This window comes from Lampetra fluviatilis, chromosome 43, assembly GCF_964198595.1.
Source record: "Lampetra fluviatilis chromosome 43, kcLamFluv1.1, whole genome shotgun sequence".
Taxonomy (NCBI): domain Eukaryota; kingdom Metazoa; phylum Chordata; class Hyperoartia; order Petromyzontiformes; family Petromyzontidae; genus Lampetra; species Lampetra fluviatilis.
In genome coordinates this window covers 9,546,149-9,562,058 of record NC_136317.1, presented here as the reverse complement: position 1 = coordinate 9,562,058, position 15,910 = coordinate 9,546,149, and the positions used below count along the sequence as shown (strand labels likewise).

Sequence of the window (15,910 nt, the reverse complement as noted above, 5' to 3'; positions counted from 1 at the left end):
GGAGGCGTCATGTCTGAATTTTGCTAAACGGCAAGTGTCCAACGAAAAACTGGCGGAGCCCCGCGAGTCAGGGAACCCGTGGAACGTCGGGGAGAGAGCTTAGCTGCACTGCAGTCAGGTGCCCTTGGGCACGTCCCCTAAGTTACATAGACCGTGGGAGGGCACGGTCAAGGTGATCGAGGTCAAGAGGCCCCAATGCGTTCGGATTCAGGTCAGTTGCAGACGTTGGTACATGCACCCATCGCGACTGAAACCATATTTTAGCGCCTTGTCAAGATGTTTCATCTCCACTGCCCGAGGCCGGGTGTCTGATATGCCCGACGAGCCCCTGGCGTGCGACCACCGAGGTTGTGCCTCAGCGGATTTCCCCAGCACTTAGCGACCGTGGAGCTACCCATAAGGCCAGCAGAAAGCCTTCCAACAGGGAGGGAGCGGCAGACATCCACTTCCCCTCCTCTCCCATCTTTTGTCAGGGAGGGGCTGCGCCCATTAGGCCAACTTCAAGTCGTCCCCGGGGCCCGCGGTAAACCTGCCCTTGTCCCGCCTGGGGGCCCAGCAACAAGAATCCGTTCCAAAACTGTGAGGTTTAAATGACCACCCCGGTCATCCTATTTATTCCAACACTGCCTGGCAAGAGGCCGCAGCCACGAGGCGGGCTGCATTTGCTGGTTGAACTTGGTCCTTCCTGGGTTTGTGGGCGGCGGCGGGTCGGCGGTCGTCAGGTATTGTACATAGTCCGGGGGTGGGTCGTTACTGTGCCACGGAATTTTGTTGTGTGTTGTTGTTGGTTCTTGTTGTTGCCTCGTGAGGGGAGGGGGCTTCCTATTGTTATTGCTGTTCGTTGTGAGGAGGTCGTTCGAATTGTTTGTCGCTGTTGATTGCAGGAGGTCTTCCATTTGTCGTTATTATTGACTCGCGAGGGGGGGCTGACGTTTTTTGTTGGTTCAGTTGACTTTCGAGTTAGGGGCTTCGACTTTTTTTTCGTTTTGTGTTCCGGTGGTTCGTCCCACTGTGTAAGGGATAGGGGTCAACCGGAACGGCTGAGATTTATAAGGGGGGGGGGGTGATGTAGTGATGTTAAATGGATCACTACGGCGTGTAGCGCCAAGTGCCATAGCAATGGGCACTGAGGCTAACACACCGTACAGTACCATACAGTGGGTCACTAGGGGCATGGTACTGGGTGCTAGCAGAAAAGAGCCAGACGAGCCCTACCAACAGAGTAGGGGATAACAGCCTCCGCCCGCGCGGCAGGTAATTGTCACAAAGTCGGTCACTGGGGGAGTGTAGTGGGGGTGGCTGGCGGTAGGGTGGCATGTGAGGACGAGTCACCCTGGCACCGGGTTAAGCACATGATGGGCCGGGGTGAGGAATGTGGACCAAAGGTGAACGGGACATCGGAAGAGTAGCTGAGAAAAGTCTGTAAAGTTCCCGAGGGGGGCGTGATTAAGGGCGGAGCCAGAGAGGGAACAGGTGTAAGGTGGCCTGGAATCTTCGGGAATATGCCAGAGGTAGGCGCGGCCGGGAGTGGAGCCAGAAGAATAAAAGGGAAGCTTTGATCGTATATGGTGGCTGTCTGCAGGTGAAGTGGAACCCAAGTGCTACGTCTCCGTCTTCGACATCCGAGAGTGAAAGATAGGTGTATTAGTCCCGTGTGTAACGATGTTGCATAAGTGTAGAATAAACGTTGTTGCCTCCTAATTAGTTTCTCTGAAATTACTCACTACACAAGCATTGAACTGTTTTATTGCCGTGGCGGCTATACTATAGGAAGTGGAGTAGTCGTGTCAAGGATGTAATGTGTGGGATGAGAGAAAGGAATGGGAAATGGGAAGGGATGCCGGTACGAAAGTACCCAAGACCGACAAAAAAGGGTGAATACCAAATGTATTTAACTAAACTAAACTATTTTATTTTACCAAGTAAGGCCAACTGAACTATACATCTCTTTTTCAGAGGCGACCTGGCCACAAATGATAGCTCAACGAAGTGGCGTATCATCATGTATACATTTACATCAGCCAAACACTTAACGCATGTCGATTCTAAATGTAGAGGGAAAAACTGGAAGACCCGGAGAAAAATCCACGCAACCCTGGGGAGAGAGACATGCAAACTCTAAATATACAGCAGGCTTCAGAGTCGGGATGGAACCCACGGCCTATTAAACTTATCTTAGATCAACTCCACAGTAGATCTCACACATGAGGGGGTTGTTTGGGCAGCCCCACATCTGACAGCCTTTATATTCCCAGTTCTGCTGTTTAACACAGCACTGCGGGTACACTTTTATGGTTGAGTAGACCTAGAAGCAGCTCAGATATCACACGCAGCTGATGTTAGTCAAATTGGGAATTTAACTTATTTGGCTGGGTTCGTGGCACGGTGGGCTAACCACTCTGCGACCGCTCCCCACAGATCCACACACACACGCACAGACCAGTACACCGTACACATCAACACACGTACACACAGACACACATACATAAGCATACACACGTACAAATGCACAACACGTTTTACAAATGCACGTCTTGCGATTTCAAGTAAATTTGGTTTTGGGAGCACATTTAGCAAAGGTTACCGTACACACCGAGTATGGAACATGCAATCAAATGTCTTTTCACTATATATATGTGTGGACGTGTTTATATCTCGCTATAGCAATAACGTTCCGCAAAATTGCTTCAGCCAGCACGGTTTGTGTATGGGAGCCCCAGAGGAGTGAATTAAATGGCTTTTGCTGACTGAATCCCAAGACCTGGTCCCAGTGCACACATATAACAAACCTGACACACACGAAGACACAAAGATAAAAATCTCCCGTATAGCTTTAACAGACTGTAGTACCAAGTGCTGTTAGCGAGCACCTATAAGGCCGGAAGGGCACAGCAGGGGGTGGGTGGTCAGCAGTGGAAATGTTTACAAACTGCACCAGGTACTCATTTGAGGCTGAGTCGACCTAGGGAAGGCCTAGAAACAGTTCAGATAATAAAAGAGATAAACACCATCACCAATATATGTATATACCAGTACATAAACATAATACCAAATGTTCTAAACTTATCTTAGAGACAATACATATGAATCAACACAATAGGATTGTACAGATACACACATCCACACACAGAACAATCCCTACCACGGACGGTGGTCTGTAATCCAACACTGCGGAGGCAGCGAGGGTTGGGTGGATCACAAAAACAAATGTTGGCCCCTCGCCCAAGGTGTGCGTTTACGGTGTACTGCTGTGTGTCAACGTGAGAAGTATGCACGCGAAGAATTAAGTGTACTGCATTATATTGAGTTACATGTGCGCCCATGAAAGTCATTAAAACATGCATGCGCGAGTGTTGCCTAGGTGTGCGCGCCTGGTCAACTGTGCTGCGTGCATATGAAGTGTGCATTAGTGTCGTGCATGTCAAAAAACAGTGCCCGATAGTGTGCTGTGTGTGTGCTCAATACGTGCTGGGATGTGTATTGTGTATTTACTGGGTTTCGTGAGCGTCTGCTCATCATGGCTTGGCACCAGCGAGACTAGCGATTACGAATCCCCCCCCCCCCACCTGCTGTGCTCATCCCAACTGTGAGTCGCATGACAGAGATGAACAGCGCCAGGGAGACCGCGAGTGGTTGGCCCAGGGGATGACGGTGTTCAATCTTCTGCAGTGACTGTGGTTGTCACTGTATGGTGCCGGGGCTTACGAAGCCACAACGGATAATGTGTTGTCATTATGGGCAGCCCGGGTTACGGGGTCTAGTACCAGCCCTAGCGGGGCTTTGGTGAGCGCTGGTTAGCGCAGAGGCACTGCGAGCAGTGTGCGGTGCGGGCTCCCGGTGAGGGATCGAGAGAGAGTGTCAGCCAGCCAGGGTTACGTTGGGGCATGATACGCTGGTTGACCTGCTGACACGTGACCGGATGAAATTGGAGGGGGTCCACCGGTGGACGGGGGCCGCAGGGTGGTCACGTGGTCCAAATAAGCTCTCGGGAACCTTCGAGAAAGAGCTCGAGAGACCTGGAAGGTCGGCGGGGTGAAGGGCGGAGCCAGCCCCAGCCCGGGGGCATATAACAAGGGCCCCGTGAGAAGCTCGAGGTTCTTCGTGTGCTGGTGTTATGAAGATCCACGTCGGGGAGAAGAAGCATCTAGCCACGTGGTCCGGGATCCAGCTTGCGGGATAGCGAACCGTGTCTAGTTCTGCCGTAGCGTGGTTAGATGGGCATTCGAGACCCGAGTGTAAATCGTGTTATGTTGCGTGCTGTTGTATAATAAATAGTGTTTCTCCCAAGATAACGTCTGCGTCTCAGTTGGACTCACTACACTTCTACAGATTGTTTGCGGAAATGACACCGGAGGTGGAAATTGAGTTCCGAGGAGAGTCATAAACACTGAAAGTGGACGGCCTGGGGGATCTGAGAGGAGAAAGATCCTGCACGTCTCGGTAAAGGCCTATGTGGCGGGCCTGCCTCCTCTCAATAGCCATGCCCTGAGACCCAGGGTGTACGGGTCCTGGCAGCACACGCCTCGCTGAGACAGAAGGTCTGAACGCGAAAGGCAGAGGCCAAGGGTCACAGTCCACCAGCACCAAGAGAACCAGGACCTTTTGGCCCAAGTTGGGAGTGACGAGAACTGCCTCCCCCCCCCCCCATCGCTGCACCTTCTGGACCACCCTGAGTATCAGGAGAAAGGACGCAACAGATAGGCCAGACCCTGTCCCCATGGGCATGTCAGGGGTGTCCGTGGTGAAAGTGCCGGGTTGGCAGTGGCGCGACGTGTAGCGGGTCAGCTTTGCATTGTCCATGGAGGTGAACCAGTCGGTGGCAGGCAAGCTGAAGCGGCACACGAGCTGACCATAAAGCACCGGGTGTAAAGGCTACTCACTGGGATCTAAGGCCTCCCACATAACCAATCGGAGGTGAATTTCTCGGTCCCAGCCAGATGCCCTGGCCACTAGGATTAAACCGGTGGGCCTCCTCAGCCCAGATTAAGAGAGAGAAGAATTTGTTCCCTCATGAGAGCTCCGTGGTAATATTAATAATGGCATTTATAACGCGCCACATTTTTCAGACAAGTCAACAACTCAGAGGTGCAGAGCCAACCTCAGGGCTGCTCGAAAGCCTGAGCTAGACAGATAGCGAGGCCTTTAGACGCTTCTGAAAAGTCAGAATGCATTTGATGTTGCGGATGTGCACACCGAGGGGCCGACAGCAAATTACCGACTGTAACAGTTCGAGACAATGGTGTCCGAAGCAGACATTGAGTGACACTGATGAGGGGACCCCTGGCTCATCATCATGGCAATGGCTGCCGTGTTATCGATGCCCTAGCATTCCAGTTGACCAGGTCAAGGCCTGCATCAAGTAATTAGCACGGTTGGCTACGTACGGTGCGAAATAAGTTCAACATACGTACGGCAAATTAAGGTGGAAGCCAATTACGGTCCCAAAAAGCCCTGCACAGGAGTTCAAAACTTGCCCTTAGATTTAAACCTGACTGATGCCTTCTGTGCTATTTTTTCCACGTACCCTACATATACACCGCGGCCCCGGAGACAGTGAACACCATCGAGGCCTCCTTGTCAGCGGTGCTGTCCACTGAGTCAGAAAGAACCAAAGAGGGTTTTTATTTCCCGCTGGCAGCACGCCTATGGGGAAAATGCGGGAAAACAATGGGAGCATCCACAATTAAGGAACCTCGGACAGCTGCTCACACTGGCCCTCGGGCACAGCATACCGATCGATGTGTAGTGTCTGGAAATGTCACTGCGTGGTACTGGGCCTGCAAGCCCACGGCGGCATGTATACTGTTGTGTACACCCCGGAAACGGGGTGTAGTACCAGCCCTAGTTGGGGCTTGGGTGAGCGCTGGTTAAGCGTGGTGGCACCACGCAAAGTGTGCGGTGCGAGCTCCCGTTGAGAGAGCGAGGGAGTGTCAGACAGCTAGGGTTACCTTGGGGGCATGCTACTCTGGCTGACCTGGGGACATGTGACCGGATGATACTGGAGGGGGGCCACCAGTGGTGGCGGCCAGTGGGTGGTCACATGGTCCTAGAAGAACTTTGGAGAGCCTTCGGGCAAGGACAAGAGAAATCGAGAAGGTGGGCGGGTCCTGAGGCGGAGCCACCCCAGCCCGGCCCGATATGAGGGGGGCCCTGAGAGGGGCTCGGGGTTATTACTGTTGGAGAGGCAGGAGATCCACGTCAAGCTTGAAGAAGCCTCCAGCCACGCGGTCTGGGACCCAGCTTGTGGTCCGGACCAGGAAAGTGGAACCGTGTCTAGTTCCGCCGTAGCGTGGTTAGTTGGGTGGTCACCAACCGAGAGTATGTTGTGTCAATAGCTTGGAGTATGTTGTGCTAAGAGTTTAGTAAAACGTGTTTCTCCCGATTTAGAGTTCCGGTAGGGTCTAATTGGTTCAGCTCATTCACGCCGGATGGCATCCATGCTGGTATCAGCAGAATCTCAGCATAAGTGGTTGTCGTTCTTTGAACTGCCCTCCTTCACCACTGACAGTTCACTGACAGGTCACTGGCAGGTTACTGACAGGTCAGGAGCTACAAGCCCCAGGATCAAAATGATACGCTTATGAAAATGCTTTAGGTCACCGGGCACAATGTGGAGGATAAAATAATCCACCCCACCTCCAAGGCAGCTGAAAAGGTTCCCTTATCCCGCAAATCTGAGTCTCCCCCTGGATATATATTTTTTCAAAGAGCCTCAGAATCACTGTCTAAAGGGATTTCTTTATTTTATTACCTTTCTATTCTCTAGAAAGAAAAAAATGTTTTTTTTTATATACAGAAACTTTATTTTCCATTCGATTTCGCAAGAAAATGGTTGAAGCTGTAATTTTACCACTCTTGACTACTGTGACACTGCTTACAGATGAGCTCCTAATGAAATATTAAACAGACTAAATCCACTTTATGTTTCAACTCTTTCATTTGCACTGGATGTACCATACAGAACCCACCATTGTGACCTCTACTTAAAATCCAATCTCTCATCACTTGTTGCAAGAATAAATCTACATTAGGCCTTGTTCATCCATACATCCTCATTGGCAAATATTCGCTATACTTAGCTAATTCGCTAACCCTATTGTAAAACCCAAGAAACCTAAGGCGTCCATCTAATTGCCTTTTAACTATCCCAAGGACAATACTTGGAATAGGTGACATAGCATTTGTCTTTGCAACACCAACGTTTTAAAATAAACGTGTTTCCTCCCTTAACACCGTACACCTTTCAAAAAATATCCTGAAGCAGAATATTAGTGCTGGACACAACTGCATTTATTTGCAAATATTATTTTTAAGTTTCATCCTTACCCATGTATCGAAAGTTACAATTTAAACGTGCAATTTTATTGAGAGCTGTGTGTTGTATTGGTGTGGTCTGGGACTGTGTTGTTGTTTTTCTGCCTTGCCCAAGCTTGAGAATTGGTTTACTTATGCAATTTGAACTTATATACTTATTTAATTGACAGATGTATGTTTAGTGATTTGCTTAACTTCCCTATACTTTGTACTCCTATCGTTGTTATTGTTTGTTGTTGTAACTTTCTAGACGTCTGTGATAAGGAGCTTCATAGCTCATAGGATTTCTCCAGCATAAATTAAGATTATTATCCTGTACAGCATTGTGTGAGATGCAATTTAGCATGAATGACGCGATATCAAATTAATGATTATTATACCTTAATATCTGGAAAATAAAATGGCCCTGATGAGGATGGAGAATTAACTTTAGCCTTATCCTTTATCTTCTTAGCCCTACTGCCCGTAGGCATCTTAACTGTGGGGTGCCTGTGGCGTTTTGACTTAGTTATGGGGGGCACCCCGGATAGGGTTTCCCTAAACCGGGCCACCTCAAGTACAATGTCGTTAAGAAAATCACCAAAGCCCAAATGAGATAGCTGCTCAGACCAATCCTCCAGGTCTTCTTTGTCGGCCTGAAGAACCTCTTCCTCAAACCTTCCATAGGAGTAATGCTGAGTAGGAAACTCCTCAGGCAAATCGTGGAAGGGCTTCTCAGGACCCAAATCATCCTGCGCAATGACTCTGAGACCACAGCTTCATGGCCCTACAGCACACAGTACAACGCACTGGTAAAGGCGACCGTTGTCTATTTGAGTAGGGACCTGCAGGGACCTGACACCCCGCCAAAAGGGACCGGCAAAAGTTGGCCTTTGCCCCATCGTTCGGAGGCCCCGAAAACAGAAGAAAAGCTTGGCAGAGGTCACTGGTTCCTGGAGGCAGTGTAGGCAGAGCCAGAGCATCCCCCCAGCATGACACGCCCATTGCCACCTTCTAGACAGTCAACAACACTGGGACAGCTGAATCGTGCCTACCTGTCCCTTTAGGATAAAGCGCGCAGCAGAAGGGACCGGAATCGCCCGGGAGCGATGGGCTCGGGGAGAAGAGATGGGTTTTAAGGGAGGAACGAAAGCAGGTTAATGCATATGATTGTTTTTACATGCTGAGGTATGTGGTACCTGTTGGAAAGGAGTGAAGGCGTAGGTAGGAAAAATGGGATGAAGAGAGTTGCAGTCAAGTGGAGTGAAAACGAGGGAGTAAATCACGAGTTCAGTAGCATAGAGTGAGACGAGGGAACGGATTTTGCTAATCATAGAATGGGTGAAAGGGGCAAGTGCGGATAGTGGTAGAGACGTGGTTGAAGAGCGAGAGAGAGGAGTTGAAGATGTCACCGAGGTTCCGAGCAGAGGAGATGATAAGATGGTAGAAAATGAGATGGTAGGACAGGGTGGAGGTGAGCGGGGAGAAGGGAAGAAAAGGATTTCAGTTTTGGAAGGTAGTGGAGTGACATCCAGGATTGGAGAGTGACCAAGCAGTCTGAAATGCGCGAGGCAAGGTCAGGGGTAAATGAGAGAGAAATAAAAATAATATAACATCTAAGTTTCGCCGGGAAATAAGTGATGGGGAAAGTGAAATGAAGAGAGATACAGAGGGAGAATAGCAAGGGTCCTAGGACAGACGATTAGGGTACTCTTAACAGTGACGGGGTGGAGTGCTTGAAAGAAACAGAGGAACGGCGTGAAGAGAGTTGAGAGGAGAGTCAGAGAAGGTGCTGGAGATGAGGGAGATGGTGGAAAAGATGAGCCACCGCTTGTCAAAACCGCTGCAGATGTTTATTTTGCTTGGTTTGAAGCAATGTTGCTGACATTATACGCTTCCAGAAAGAAGGCCGTGTAGCTGATGGGATGTGTAAAAAAACGTAATTTGTATTGATGTGCAGGCACACACATGTGTGAAGGTGGCGAATGTTGTCCATTTAACTCCGAATGCTCAAATCAAGCCGCGTGTGTTGCTCGAGGTGTCCATTGCCGACCGGCATAGAGAATCACTCGCTCCAGTGCCGCAGCTGTTATTGCCGGGTGTTTTATTATTGATGCCAGATAAATGTTACCGTGAAGGACGTAGCAGAGCGATTGATAGACTCGCACACAAACGTAGGAGACAAATAAAAAAAATATCCCCCGTATAGCCTGTCAGACTTTTTGGGGCAAGTGATGTTCGCAGGCACCTATGAAGGCTTGCACGGCACACGAGGGGGTGGGTGGCCAGTACCACTCCCGGACACGTTTGTCTCCCCAGTGGTGATATTTACAGATCGCACCAGGTACTCATTTTAGGCTGAGTTGACCTAGCGGAGGCCCAGGACGGGTTCAGATATGCGACACTGGTGTCAGTCGTGAGCGGGAATTGAACTTGGGTAGACAGGTTCGGAGCGCAGTGGTCCACTAACCGGTAAATTACGGCTCCCCAAACAAAGACAAAGATCCCTCATATAGCCTGAGCAGACTGTTGGGGCAAGTGCTGTTAGCCAGCACCTAACGAAGGCCGGCACGGCACACGAAGGGGAATTGAACTCGGTTCGCTAGGTTCGTATTGCGGCGTACTAACCGCTACGCTACCGCTCACCACACGTATACGCACACACACATTCACGAACAGTCAGATACATAAAGATCCCCCCCCATACAGCCGTGTACGGTGCGCGAAGTGCCAATATTCTTCAGCTTTTCTTTCAGATCCCTCGGCTATCGAGGAGTCAGCTGTCACCCCGGCTCCAAGATCCCGTTCCTGCGGTCTCATCTACATGCTTGGTGGCCAACCTCCGGGCGTCGTTCCGACAACCACGGTAGAGTTGGGGTAAAGTTCCATCTTCGTTTCGCAATGCGCCACCACATCACCCAGCTAGTCTCTTTAAACCGACTGCAACGTGAAGCTGACCAGTCGTGAAACTCCCAAATGATCCCAACTGTAACATTATATTCCATGCTTGCGCATGATTGCAGCAATTTGCTCACGAGATAAATGCCCAATTTTCAGCTTCGCTGGCCACCATTAGAAGGCTTCAGGAGAGAGTTTTTGTAAACTACTATTTTAAAACTATATACTTTACCAGGTAAGGCCGACTGAGCAAAGCAGATCTTTTTCAGAAGTGACCTGGCCACAAATGATAGCTCAACGAAATGGCTTATCAGGTGGAACTTTATAGCAGCCAAATACTCTAAATGCTTGTTGTTCTAAATATGTAGGGAAAACCCGGAGGACCCGGTGGAAAATCCACGCAACCACAGAGAGAACACGCAAACTCCAAATATACAGCAGGCGTCACGATCAGGATCGAACCCACGACCTCCTCCATGCCAGGCGAGGTAGTTAACGTCTAGCCACGGTGGCGCCCAATATAAGGCGCGTATGATGGGTGATGGAGGAGCTCCTGACGAGAAGGCTTTCTACGCACGAGCAAGTTGTCAAGTTGTTTAGAGTGCGAGGAACTTTTGTTGTCCTACCCCCGCACCTCCAATTATCACGGTTGGTTAAGTACGGTGCGAAAGAAGTTCAACATCCATGCATTAAAGTCATCACCCGAAGATGTACGTATGTATGTTGAACTTCTTTCGCACCGTACGTAGCCAACCGTGCTAATTGGAGGTGCGAAGATCGCCTCGAGTGGACTTCCTTTTCCCTTATGCGATGTGGTCCCAGTTCGACGCTGGATTGTATAATAATACACAACTCAACATAACGATGCGCGTTATTGTGCAGAATGTAAATAACAAGAGTTAGCTAACCGCTGCACCATCGATCGATTTCAGAGTTTGCTTTTGCGTTGAATCCCTGATGATGGAATCAGGACTGATCATCACGCACTCCTACAGGGGCTGATAGGGTGCGTGCAGATTCCTTTAATTTAATGTGCGGAAGACGGATATGTGAAGGAGACATCGCCTGCCAATTTATCTCCATATTTCTAATCTCCACGGCCGCCCCGAGAAAAATGGTTCTTTTGATCGCAAGCTGTTGGCTAAAAGTTGTCGGGTTATCATTTACACGGAGATCCTGGAGGGCCAAATGTTGTTGGTGAGCGTCCACAATGCAACCTTTTCTGTTCTGTCTGTCAACAACAAAACAACTTAACGCACGTATTGATTCACGGTTGCAGAACTCGAGGACAATCATTAAGCACGTTATGTCTCGTGACATTGCTGCTGCTGCTTTGGCAGTGCTGCACTCACACAATCAACACAACGGGAAGCTCGACGCAAACGTCAATAACTGTGGCGTTAAAAGGAAGAGACACCCAGGGTAGGCGACGATTTCAAGCAATGGCCCTCGCGACTGCTCATGAAGAAGGGTCATTGCCCGACGCGTCGCCTATTGTGTGCCTTGATAAGGGTGCGGTGTTGTTGACGGATGTGTTGAGGATTTTGTTGTTGTAAACAATCATCATGATAAATCCACGTGGGTGAGAGTTTCCATTAGAGCTTCAGCCATCCCTTACGACTGATTCACTCGTGTTGATTACCAATACACACACAAAGACACAGATCCCCTGTATAGTCTTAACAGACTGTTGGGGCAAGTGCTGTTCGTGAGCAACTATGAAGGCCGGAACGGTACATGAGGAGGTGGGTGGCCATCACCACGCCCGGCCCTCTTTATATCTCTAGTGGCGATGTTTACAAACTGCATCAGGTACTCATTTGAGGCTGAGTCGACTTAGGGGAGGCAACAGAAAGAGTTCAGATAATGGTCACTGGTATTGGCTTGAGCGGGAATCGAACTCGGGTCACAGTACATAAACACACGCATACCATAATAAAAGCAATAATCCTCCGCATAGCCTTGAACAGAGCGTTGGGCCAAGTGCTATCAGCGAGCACCCATTTCGGGCCGTGCAACGCCGCAGGACGAGACGGGTGTGGTCAGCACCATGCCCGGCCGCCTTTGTCTCCCTCGTGTTTGAGGAAGACAACCGTTTTTATGAGCGTCCTTGGTGTCTGTGAGTAGACCCTCGTATTGTGAGCGTGCGTACCACTGCTTGTTGAGCAAATGTACCTGCTGTTTGTGTATTCGCGTGCATGCTTATTTAGGGGAGATGCAGTGCAGCGTTTAGCGCACTGCACTACGAACCCGGCGACCCGAGTTCGATTGCCGCTCACGTCCAACACCGATGTCGATGATGCAAACCAGTACCTGGCCCTCCCCTAGGTCGACTCGGCCTCGAAAATAACTATGTGATGCGCTGTGTAAACATTTTCACGTTGGGCGTGGTGCTGGCCACTCACACTCTCATGTGCCATACAGGCATTCACAGACGCTCGTCAACAGCGCTTGCCCCAACAGTTTGTTAGAGACTATACGGGGGATCTTTGTTATAAATAATCTGGATTACTATACACTACAGTAATGCACAGTCGAGTGTGGATGGGTAAAGTGTGGTGTGACGTACAGCACTGTATACGGTAGTGGATGGCAATTATGGGGTGTGTGGTGTACGTGGAGTGTAATGTGCGGTGTAAAGTGCAGTGCAGTTGCTCTTCACCTGGGGTGCACGCTGCACCCCCTGAGGTGCACGCTGCACCCCCTGGGGGTGCGAGATTCCCTTTCTGGGGGTGCGAGACATGGCCAGATTTTTGAAGAAGTTAAGTCATCGAAACACAAATTAAGTTACTACTACTTATTTTTTTTATCAAACACACCTATGTATTTATTAACATTGTACATTTTTGTAATGATTGGTGTCGTCTATGATTGTGAAGCGTTCGTTTAGTGCAGGGGTCCTCAAACTACGGCCCGCGGGCCACATGCGGCCCGCCGAGGACATTTATCCGGCCCATGGTCACTAATTGGGCTGCGCTTGTGAGCACTAATTGGGCTGCGCTGGTGAGCACTAATTGGGCTGCGCTGGTGAGCACTCATTGGGCTGCGCTGGTGAGCACTAATTGGGCTGCGGTGGTGAGCACTCATTGGGCTGCGGTGGTGGGCACTGATTGGGCTGCGGTGGCGAGCACTGATTTGGCTGCGCTGGTGAGCACTGATTGAGCTGCGGCGGTGGGCACTGATTGAGCTGCGGCGGTGGGCACTCATTGGGCTGCGCTGGTGAATGGTTCAATGGGCCAATTGACTGGACTTGCCCCCCAGGCCTAAGGCTGCCAGCCCTCCCCTGGCTGCACTTGACTGGCTCTCCCTCCCTCAGCTCCCTCACTTGCCCCTCGGCTCCACTCCCAGTGATAATCCTGTGTGCTGGGGATGTAGATCCCCAGCACACGCACCGCTGAGTAAATGATAGAGGGGTAATAACAGAGTGATCTCTGATCTCTGGAGGGGCTGCCTGCTGTTTTTCCGTGCCGGTCAGTGACAGACAGCCGAGGAGTAGGAAACCCAATTTAAATGACAGTAAGTGCATTTATATTCTGATTGCTATTCATTTGTATGAGGTTATATGTTGTGTAATCCCCGGTTCATATTGTTGCGATCTCTGAGCAGTGCGAGTTCAGCCATATGCTTGTATGGCTGAACTTGCATTAGATTCGGAAGAAAAAAGGCACATGTGCCTTCTTTTTTCCTGCAGTGGAATCGGATCGCATGGGTCTTCTCCCCCATGCGATCAGATTCCTATGCGAGTTCGCAGATCGCACTGCGATCTGTGAACAAAACTGCAGGTGTAATTAATTTTTAATGGCACCCGCACCAGTGTGAGCCTGGGGTAAAAGCGGAGTTCCCCCAATCAGACTGCATTGATGGGCAGTGCAGTCTGTATGTCTCTGTGTGGGCAAAGTTATTGCTGGTATATTGTTTTTGTAGCGCTGTATATATATATTGGTATTTTACTAATAGCAATTTTGACTCCCTAGGAAACAATGATGTCAAGAAAGAGAAAAATTGACTCGGAGTGTAGGATATTCAAAGAACAGTGGACTTATGATTTTCTTTTTCATGCAGTACAAGGAAAGAGCTGTGTGTCTGATATGCCAGAATATAGTGTCTGTGTTCAAAGAATACAATTTACGTCGACACTATGAAACTCAACATAAAGATAATTATAATTGTTTGGTCGGATAAGTGAGAAAAGATAAAATATTCAAACTGAAAAATACATTAACAACTCAGCAAAATACTTTTGTGAAGCAGAAGCAGCTAAATATTTCATCACTGCGAGCAAGTTTTCAAGTTGCCAAGCTAATAGCGTGCACTGGCAGACCATTCGGGGAGGGAGAATTTGTTAAAGAATGCCTTCTTTCTGTTGCCAAAGAGATGTGTCCAGAGAAGGCCGATTTATTTAGTACAGTGAGTCTTTCAGGACCTACAATTACACGGAGGATTGAAGAAATGGGAGACAATTTGCATCAGCATTTGCAAAACTCCACAAAAAAACGTTCCTATTTTTCCTTGGCACTCGACGAAAGCAATGATGTTCGTGATTCTGCACAACTTCTAATTTTTATTCGTGGGACGAATGACTATTTCGAAGTCACAGAAGAGCTTGCTGCACTGCAAAGCATCAAAGGAACAACTACAGGAGAGGATATCTATGAAAAGGTTTGCCAAACTGTGAATGGTTTGGAGCTGAACTGGGCTAAACTAGCCAGTGTGACAACTGATGGTGCTCCTAGCATGGTGGGGTCTAAGAAAGGAGTAATTGCTCGCATTAACCAAGAGATGGACAAACATAACCATTCTCATCCAATAGCCATACACTGCCTCATCCACCAACAAGCGCTGTGTAGTAAATCACTGAAGTGGGACTCTGTTATGAAAATTGTGGTATCTTGTGTTAACTTCATTAGAGCTCATGCACTAAACCACAGACAATTTCAGGAATTTCTGTCTGAGCTAAATGTTGACTATGAAGATGTTCTCTACCACACAGAAGTCCGTTGGCTGAGTCGAGGGAGAGTTTTGAAACGTTTCTATGACTTACTTCCACAGATTACAGCTTTTCTGCTTTCAAAAAACAAAGAAGTACCAGAGCTCAATGATGCAGAATGGAAATGGCACCTTGCCTTTCTGACAGATGTAACAGAGCTACTCAACAGTTTCAATGTGCAACTTCAAGGAAAGGGGAAGCTCATCTGTGATATGCAATCACATGTCAAAGCATTTGAAGTAAAATTAGGCCTCCTCATCAAACAAGTGAAGGAGGAAAACTTCTGTCATCTCCCCACAACTCAAAATCTGTTAGCGGAAAAACCATTGGTTGCATTCCCAAACAAAACATGTGTGGATTCACTGGAAAAATTGCAAAAGGAGTTCCAATTTAGATTTAAAGAGCTTCATCTACATGAACAGGACATACAGCTTTTCCGTAACCCATTTTCTATTGACATTGAAAATGTGGATACAATTTACCAAATGGAACTGGCTGAACTGCAGAATTGTGACTCTCTGAAAGACGCATTCAAGTCAAGCAGCCTTCATAATTTCTATGCATCTCTCCCCTCTGAGACATAGCCTCATCTCAGGAACCATGCACTCAAAATGGCAACCATCTTTGGCAGCACTTATGTCTGTGAACAGACTTTTTCCAGAATGAAACATTTGAAATCTCCAACCAGATCTAGACTAACGCATGCACACTTGCATCACTTGTTACGACTAG

The 15,910-nt window shown here is 48.8% G+C and overlaps 1 protein-coding gene across 1 annotated transcript in view; it reads right to left on the bottom strand.

Moving 5' to 3' along the window:
* Positions 1 to 489: 489 nt before the first annotated feature.
* Positions 490 to 15,910, bottom strand: part of LOC144946921 (SLIT and NTRK-like protein 2) — a 92,294-nt gene continuing 76,873 nt past the window's right edge. Inside the window, exons 5-6 of the mRNA XM_078875988.1 lie at positions 4,709 to 4,845; positions 490 to 544 (exon numbers count right to left, since the gene is read on the bottom strand). Coding sequence (XP_078732114.1) covers positions 490 to 544; positions 4,709 to 4,845 — 192 coding nt within the window. The remainder of the gene's footprint in view (positions 545 to 4,708; positions 4,846 to 15,910) is intronic.